Source organism: Musca domestica, unplaced genomic scaffold, assembly GCF_030504385.1.
Source record: "Musca domestica strain aabys unplaced genomic scaffold, Musca_domestica.polishedcontigs.V.1.1 38, whole genome shotgun sequence".
NCBI classification, from domain to species: domain Eukaryota; kingdom Metazoa; phylum Arthropoda; class Insecta; order Diptera; family Muscidae; genus Musca; species Musca domestica.
This window is the reverse complement of record NW_026712324.1, coordinates 776,945-786,658: the sequence shown is the minus strand read 5'-3', so window position 1 is coordinate 786,658 and position 9,714 is coordinate 776,945. Positions and strand designations below refer to the sequence as shown.

Sequence of the window (9,714 nt, the reverse complement as noted above, 5' to 3'; positions counted from 1 at the left end):
CACATGTACATACATATTTTTATATATTCACATTGACCTGACTTTTACTTTGTTTGACTTTAAACACTTCTAAATAGCCTCAACCATTTATAAAGTGACTAAGGGTTCAATGTTTGCAAAAAAAAAACAAAATAATTAATTCATCATATTAAAATAATGAAAAAAATATTCCAATGACGCACACATGTTTGAAGTTCGATTAAAAAAATATATGTGTCACTAGAACAAATTTTAAAGGTTGCAAGTGGTCTGTACAAACAGATGAATGGAATTTTAATTATTTAGTATTTATTTTTTTTTTTATTTTTCATTTTCTGGAAGCAAAAACATCACCCCCAAGACGTGGATTTTTGAAGACTCTAAAAGGCTATAAACGTGTTTTTTTTTAAGAATATTTTTGAACGACCATCAATGTCACAAACCTGGATTTTTTAAAGAAATATTTTTGAAGGCTATTCAAGGCTTTAAACGTGGATTTTTTTGAAGAAATATTTTTGAAGGCTATTCAAGGCTTTAAACGTGGATTTTTTAAAGAAATATTTTTGAAGGCTATTCAAGGCTATAAACGTGGATTTTTTAAAGAAATATTTTTGAAGGCTATTCAAGGCTATAAACGTGGATTTTTTAAAGAAATATTTTTGAAGGCTATTCAAGGCTGTAAACGTGGATTTTTTAAAGAAATATTTTTGAAGGCTATTCAAGGCTATAAACGTGGATTTTTTAAAGAAATATTTTTGAAGGCTATTCAAGGCTATAAACGTGGCTATAAACGTGGATTTTTTAAAGAAATATTTTTGAAGGCTATTCAAGGCTATAAACGTGGATTTTTTAAAGAAATATTTTTGAAGGCTATTCAAGGCTATAAACGTGGATTTTTTAAAGAAATATTTTTGAAGGCTATTCAAGGCTATAAACGTGGATTTTTTAAAGAAATATTTTTGAAGGCTATTCAAGGCTATAAACGTGGATTTTTTAAAGAAATATTTTTGAAGGCTATTCAAGGCTATAAACGTGGATTTTTTAAAGAAATATTTTTGAAGGCTATTCAAGGCTATAAACGTGGATTTTTTAAAGAAATATTTTTGAAGGCTATTCAAGGCTATAAACGTGGATTTTTTAAAGAAATATTTTTGAAGGCTATTCAAGGCTATAAACGTGGATTTTTTAAAGAAATATTTTTGAAGGCTATTCAAGGCTATAAACGTGGATTTTTTAAAGAAATATTTTTGAAGGCTATTCAAGGCTATAAACGTGGATTTTTTAAAGAAATATTTTTGAAGGCTATTCAAGGCTATAAACGTGGATTTTTTAAAGAAATATTTTTGAAGGCTATTCAAGGCTATAAACGTGGATTTTTTAAAGAAATATTTTTGAAGGCTATTCAAGGCTATAAACGTGGCTATAAACGTGGATTTTTTAAAGAAATATTTTGAAGGCTATTCAAGGCTATAAACGTGGATTTTTTAAAGAAATATTTTTGAAGGCTATTCAAGGCTATAAACGTGGATTTTTTAAAGAAATATTTTTGAAGGATATTCAAGGCTATAAACGTGGATTTTTTAAAGAAATATTTTTGAAGGCTATTCAAGGCTATAAACGTGGATTTTTTAAAGAAATATTTTTGAAGGCTATTCAAGGCTATAGACGTGGATTTTTTAAAGAAATATTTTTGAAGGCTATTCAAGGCTATAAACGTGGATTTTTTAAAGAAATATTTTTGAAGGCTATTCAAGGCTATAAACGTGGATTTTTTAAAGAAATATTTTTGAAGGCTATTCAAGGCTATAAACGTGGATTTTTTAAAGAAATATTTTTGAAGGCTATTCAAGGCTATAAACGTGGATTTTTTAAAGAAATATTTTTGAAGGCTATTCAAGGCTATAAACGTGGATTTTTTAAAGAAATATTTTTGAAGGCTATTCAAGGCTATAAACGTGGATTTTTTAAAGAAATATTTTTGAAGGCTATTCAAGGCTATAAACGTGGATTTTTTAAAGAAATATTTTTGAAGGCTATTCAAGGCTATAAACGTGGATTTTTTAAAGAAATATTTTTGAAGGCTATTCAAGGCTATAAACGTGGATTTTTTAAAGAAATATTTTTGAAGGCTATTCAAGGCTATAAACGTGGATTTTTTAAAGGAATATTTTTGAAGGCTATTCAAGGCTATAAACGTGGATTTTTTAAAGAAATATTTTTGAAGGCTATTCAAGGCTATAAACGTGGATTTTTTAAAGAAATATTTTTGAAGGCTATTCAAGGCTATAAACGTGGATTTTTTAAAGAAATATTTTTGAAGGCTATTCAAGGCTATAAACGTGGATTTTTTAAAGAAATATTTTTGAAGGCTATTCAAGGCTATAAACGTGGATTTTTTAAAGAAATATTTTGAAGGCTATTCAAGGCTATAAACGTGGATTTTTTAAAGAAATATTTTTGAAGGCTATTCAAGGCTATAAACGTGGATTTTTTAAAGAAATATTTTGAAGGCTATTCAAGGCTATAAACGTGGATTTTTTAAAGAAATATTTTTGAAGGCTATTCAAGGCTATAAACGTGGATTTTTTAAAGAAATATTTTTGAAGGCTATTCAAGGCTATAAACGTGGATTTTTTAAAGAAATATTTTTGAAGTCTATTCAAGGCTATAAACGTGGATTTTTTAAAGAAATATTTTTGAAGGCTATTCAAGGCTATAAACGTGGATTTTTTAAAGAAATATTTTTGAAGGCTATTCAAGGCTATAAACGTGGATTTTTTAAAGAAATATTTTTGAAGGCTATTCAAGGCTATAAACGTGGATTTTTTAAAGAAATATTTTTGAAGGCTATTCAAGGCTATAAACGTGGATTTTTTAAAGAAATATTTTTGAAGGCTATTCAAGGCTATAAACGTGGATTTTTTAAAGAAATATTTTTGAAGGCTATTCAAGGCTATAAACGTGGATTTTTTAAAGAAATATTTTTGAAGGCTATTCAAGGCTATAAACGTGAAGTTTTTAAAGAAATATTTTTGAAGGCTATTCAAGGCTATAAACGTGGATTTTTTAAAGAAATATTTTTGAAGGCTATTCAAGGCTATAAACGTGGATTTTTTAAAAAATATTTTTGCAGGCTATTCAAGGCTATAAACGTGGATTTTTCATAAAATATTTTTGCAGGCTATTCAAGGCTATAAACGTGGATTTTTTAAAAAATATTTTTGCAGACTATTCAAGGCTATAAACGTGGATTTTTTAAAAAATATTTTTGCAGGCTATTCAAGGCTATAAACGTGGATATTTTAAAAAATATTTTTGCAGGCTATTCAAGGCTATAAACGTGGATTTTTCATAAAATATTTTTGCAGGCTATTCAAGGCTATAAACGTGGATTTTTTAAAAAATATTTTTGCAGACTATTCAAGGCTATAAACGTGGATTTTTTAAAAAATATTTTTGCAGGCTATTCAAGGCTATAAACGTAGATGTTTTGAAAAAATATTTTTGCAGGCTATTCAAGGCTATAAACGTGGATTTTTCATAAAATATTTTTGCAGGCTATTCAAGGCTATAAACGTGGATTTTTTAAAAAATATTTTTGCAGACTATTCAAGGCTATAAACGTGGATTTTTTAAAAAATATTTTTGCAGGCTATTCAAGGCTATAAACGTAGATGTTTTGAAAAAATATTTTTGCAGGCTATTCAAGGCTATAAACGTGGATTTTTTAAAAAATATTTTTGCAGGCTATTCAAAGCTATAAACGTGGATTTTTTAAAAAATAACAAAAAAGCAAATTTTTTAGAAAATATTTATGAAGGGTGAGAATCGGTTCATATTTAGATATAGCTCCCATACAGGGTGAGATAAAAAACTGCAACGAGGCCCTTCAAGGTTATAAATGTAGATTTTTTTTAAGAATTATTTTTGAAGATCCACTAGGGCTGTAAATTTGGATTAATGCATATTTTTTTAAAGCTCTGCGAGGCAACGCCGTTCAAAAAAAATATTTTTTTGGATAAATTTTAAGGAGCTTTGAGGCTTTATACTTGGGTTTTTAAAAAATAGTTGGAGATGTTCCTTCTAGTCCAGGGACGTGGATTTTTGAAGAAGTTCAAGGTCATACCAATTGTTTTCTATCAAAAATCGGACCCTCAAAAAGATCTTCTGTCTCTTGAAGAATTTGAACAGATTTTTTCCGAATTTCTTTTGTCACCCTCGTATAGCTTTTGTTAAGATGTAATAAACAAATGCTGTCTTCTTTTTTTTTTTTTTTTTTTTTTTTTTTTTGTTGATAACAGTGCATTATCAAACGGGTTAATACAGTTCATAGATGCAAAAAAAAAATCAGGTTCTACCAGTCCAGCAAATAATTCACAACTTGAAGAAAAATTAACAGATTATTTAATTTGTTTTGCTTTTGAAATATAATTTTTAGTCTCACCAGCGTTTTGTGAGAATGAAAGTGTTCTGGACGCTGGGAATTATTTTGTTGGTGATTTTGAAATTAAATGATCTGCAAACTAGGAAAAGCAGAGTAAGTTCCCTCAGAGGTGTCATAAAAATTATTAAAAATTAATTTCGTCTCCCCCCATCCCTCTTCTAGTGTGATCTAATTACCGAGCATGGCTATCCCTGTGAAGAGCACACATTCACAACCAAGGATGGTTATTTGCTGACCATGTTCCGCATACCTTACTCCCCGGTAACGAAGAATCAAAATCTGGCCAACAAACCTCCCGTCCTCTTCATGCATTGCATTTATTGCTCTTCGGACATATTTCTCTTGAATGGACCCAATGATGGCTTGCCCTTCATGTTGGTCGACCGGGGTTACGATGTCTGGTTGGGTAATGTCCGCGGCAATATTTATTCTCAAAATCATGTGCAGCTCTCACCATGGTCCCGGGCATTTTGGAATTTCACTTTAGATGAAATAGGTCGTTATGATATAGCAGCAAAAATTGATTATATTATAGCTCGAACGGGCCAGCCCAGTACTCACTTTGTGGGCTATTCCCAGGGAACGGCAGTGTTTAGCATTTTACTCTCCGAAAGGCCCAGTTATGGTGAGAAAATACGCAGCACTCATTTCCTGGGTCAAGGTGTGTTTCTTTGCCACATGAAATCATTGCCGGTTCTGAGTCGGGCCTTTGTTATGGGTAGGCCCTCGATGTCCTGGATGGGGCAGTACTCCAGTCATAGTGTTGATCGCCTGCTGAACATCATCGCCCCGCCCATATGTAAATGGTTTGCCACACCCTGTCTGATGCTGTTTCAGTTTGTTGTCGGTTGGAATTCACCTCACTTTAATAGGGTAAGTCCGTGAAGGTCAATCATAAAATTTACTCCAATAAAATAATTTTTCCTTGCAGACCCTTTTAGGTGACTTCCTGCGCACAACCCCCTCAGCGGCTGGCAACCTGCAGACCCTGCATTTCTATCAATCCATAAAAAATTGTCAATTTCGAAAATACGATTTTGGCGAGAAAGGAAATTTGGCTCATTATGGCACCGCTGAACCACCTCCTTACCATTTAGAGGCTATACAACTGAAACATCCCATCAATATTTATTACGGCGACAATGATTTCATTGTATCCCTGAAAGATGTGGAACGCTTGTACAATATTTTAGGAAATCGTACAATATTACGTCGAATACCATATCCGAAATATAATCACTTGGATTTGGCATTGGCCAGAGATGTCAAGGAGGTCTTGAACGATTGCATTGTCGATCAAATGCAGGAATATGAGGGGAGGTCTTTTAAGGGGAATTTGTGCGAGCATTTTAATAAAAATGCCTTTTGAAAAAATGTTTTTTTTTTATTTTATTTCCAAGGGTATTGAAATTAAAAAAATTGCAGGGTGAGATGAAAAAACTGCAAGCAATTTCAGACTGCTGTTATTTCTAATCCACGCGTCGCTGTGGCCGAAAAATGGCTCGTGTGCTGAACATATCACAAAATTCCATTCGGCAAATATTGAAAAATGAGCTCGTGGTAAAGCCATTGAAATTCCAAAAAGTGCAAGAACTTACACCGCAACAGAAAGAAAATAGACTAAACAAGAAAAAAAGCTGTAAGTTCGGCCGGGCCGATATTTGAATACCCTCCACCATTTGGTAAAAATTTGGCAATTTTCAAAAAAATAAAATCCGTTAAAAATTCTGTTAAAATCTTAAAAATACCGAATGTAGCCGTACATTAGGGTCTGTACGACGACGTGGAGGAACCAGGGGAGTTGTAAAACGTGGTCCTGCACAGACAATTTTTTGTCATAGGCTGTAGTATCCATTACGAACTTCAAATACCAAATTTGAAACAATTCCGGTAAATAATGTCGCCAAAATCATCAGTATACCGAATATCGGGAAGTACCGTTATATGAGGGCTATACGAAGAAGGGGACCTACATGGCCCATTTTCTGTTTTATGTTGTAGTGTATATTCAAGTACCAACTTCAAGTACCAAATTTGAAACAACTCCAGTAAATAATGTCGCTAAAATCATCAGAATACCGAATATCGGGGGGTACCGTTATATGGTGGCTATACGAAGACGTGGACCTACATGGCCCATTTTCAATACCAAAACTCCTGCAGACATAATACACATTTGAGTAAAATTTTATCAATCTACTTCATTTCGTTCGGAAGCTAGAGGGATTTCCACAGACGGACAGAAGGACAGACGGACGGACATTGACATATAATTTTATGCTGATCAAGAATATATATACTTTGTGTATTTCGAGGTGTTACAAACGGAATGACAAACTTAATATACCCTCCATACTATGGTGGAGGGTATAAAAAGAGCTAAAGAATTGCTTCGCTTGGCCCAAAACACGTGAACTGCCGAAGTTGGGTTTTTCCGATGAGAAAACATTCGTTCTAAACAAACAAAATGATCGTGTTTACTTGCCAAAGAGGTCAGCTGAAAATTTGCACCTTCGGTTGGCCATCAGAACTCAAGCGCCGACCATGGTGATGGTATGGGCCGCCATAACAGCCGATGGTCGCTCTCCGCACGTAATAATTGACCGTGTCATCAGAATAAATGCCGAATATTATCGTGAAAATATTCTGGAGGGTGTATTAAAGCCTTGGGCACACAAACATTTTGGTCGCAGACCTTGGACATTCCAACTGGACTCAGCATTATCGCACTCAGCACGCGCCACCCAAGAATGATTACAAAATGAGGTATCTCACTTCATTTCCACCGCACAATGGCCACCAAAATCTCCGGATACCATTCCGTTGGACTATTGTGTCTGGAGTATTTAGGAAAGCAAGGTTGGCACTAAAAAAAATCCCAAAGTGTCGATCACCTCAAGCAAGCGCTTCGCCGGGAATGGGCCAAAAATACTGCAGAGCAACATTCGGGCAGCGTGTGACTGTTTCATTGGCCGTTTGAAGGCCAAAGGTGACCAATTCGAACAAATCTAAACTTATTCCAAAATTTGATGCTATTTCCGACATTTTTCGCTTTCATTCAATAAAATTTAAAAAAATGTAAAAATGGCGCCTGACTTTGCAGTTTGCATTTTTTTATCTCACCCTGCATTTATTTAATTTTTAGTCATTTTAGTACTTTTCGTACCCTTTTTGGTACGAATTTCCGGAAACCCAGCCTTATCACACGCCTACGCTCCAAGACTAACCCTCGTGCTTGAAGATCATAGCATAGACAAATTAGGTATAGACTAAAAAGTTGTCTCATCTGTTATCTCTGAAAAAAGTGCTTCAATCAATGTCGTTCATGCTGTGAGAGAGGTTCAGTAGACTCACTCAATTCTCTCAAAATACAAAATATTGAATATTTTTATGATTCTTTATTATTTATCAATTAAAAACGAAACAATGACTTGGTTTACTTTTACATTATCCAAATATGTCGTGAAATATAAAAATATAGAACTTAAATAGCAGAAAAATGAATAAATTGTTTTCGAAGTCGAGTGGCTTCACTAGCCCTGAGTGACTTGACTGGCCCAAGATCAACAATAGTGACATCTGCCGAAAGGGAACATTTTAAAACTTTTTAGTCTATACCTTCATTTGTCTATGATCATAGCTTCAGCTATTTCGTCGTTGACTCTCAGTCAGTCAGTAATTTCACTATTTTTATACCCTCCACCATACTATGGAGGGTATATTAATTTTGTCATTCCGTTTGTAACTCCTCGAAATATTCATGTCAGACCCAACAAAGTATATATATTCTTGATCAGCGTAAAATTCTAAGACGATTTAGCCATGTCCGTCTGTCTGTCTGTCTGTCCGTCTGTCTGTCTGTTGTAATCACGCTATCTTTCGAACAAATTGAGATAGAAGGCTAAAATTTTGCACACATGTATTTTTTCCCAGTAGGCAGGTTAAGTTCGTAAATGGGCCATGTAGGTCCAAGTTATCATATAGCCCCCATATAACGGTACCCCCCGATATTCGGTATTTTGATGATTTTAGCGACATTGTTTACCGGAATCGTTTCAAATTTGGTATTTGAAGTTCGTAATGGATACTTCATCCAAAGTCAAAGAATGAGCCATGTAGGTCCACGTCTTCATATAGCCCCCATATAACGGTACCCCCCGATATTCGGTATTTGAATGATTTTAGCGACGTTATTTACAGGGATTGTTTCAAATTTCGTATGTGAAGTTCGTAATGGATACTTCAGCCCATGCCAGAAAATTGTCTGTGCAAGTCCACGTCTTCGTATAACCCCCATATAACGGTACCCCCCATATTCGGTATTTTGACGATAAGCATTCGGTATTTTTAAGATTTTAACAGAATTTTTAACGGGTTTTATTTTTTGGAAATTGCCAAATTTGTACCAAATGGTGGAGGGTATTAAAAGTTCGGCCCGGCCGAACTTACAGCTTTTTTACTTGTTTATATGTGTAGAAGAATGGCAACACTATTCGAACTAACATGATTACCAGGGCCAATCCCATAAATAAATAAATATTTTTAATGAAAAATATACCTCCATTTTATGAACAATTGAAACTATAGCTCCATAATGGCATTAGAAAAACAAAAATAGGACTTCTAATCGGAAACAAATATTTTTACAAATCGACAAAAAATTAGTAGTCTTCCATAAGCAAAAGGGCTTTTATGGCAATTACTTGACTGGAAACTTAATTCGCAAAAGTTGAATACACTCGCACTAAAGTAACGAATTTTTTTGTATTCTGTTAGCATTTAAATGTTTGCATCCAATCAGGCAATCCCTTCGTAATTTCTGCATCTTTGCTGGCAATGCTGTGCTGTTAAAAACCAGAGTTTTTCTTTGGCAATGCCTTCAGTTGTTTAGCAACATTAACGGCGGAGAATACAGTCAAGTGCAAATGTGGAAGCATTAAAATTGATTTTTTAAATACTAAAATAAAAATAAACATTTTTTCTCTGTCGATCCTTGAAAATATCCTTTAAATAAACGATTATTGATCTGTAGGTCCTTGAAAAAATGTACTTCAAAATTAAACAATTATTGACCTTAAACAAGTTGAAAAATATCAGTCGGTTTTGCCGACAGATGGATGTTACTTCAGCCAATATTCGAATAGTTAAACATATTTTGTTGTCTGTTATGATTATTTAAATTACTGACCCTCTATGGCGTGGATTCCGAAGGAATGGACCAATATTGTCCATTTCGTGTCGTACCTTAATAAATATGATATAAATATTGTAAGGTGTCAGATTTGGACTAT

General features: G+C 33.6%; 1 protein-coding gene across 1 annotated transcript; it reads left to right on the top strand.

Annotated features, from left to right (window-relative positions):
- The first annotated feature begins 4,327 nt into the window (after positions 1 to 4,327).
- Positions 4,328 to 5,799, top strand: LOC101897441 (lipase 3-like). Its single transcript, XM_005176971.4, has 3 exons — positions 4,328 to 4,516; positions 4,586 to 5,296; positions 5,355 to 5,799. The coding sequence occupies exons 1-3, from the start codon at positions 4,439 to 4,441 to the stop codon at positions 5,790 to 5,792; spliced, it is 1,227 nt and encodes a 408-aa protein (XP_005177028.1). The 5' UTR covers positions 4,328 to 4,438; the 3' UTR covers positions 5,793 to 5,799.
- Positions 5,800 to 9,714: the final 3,915 nt, after the last annotated feature.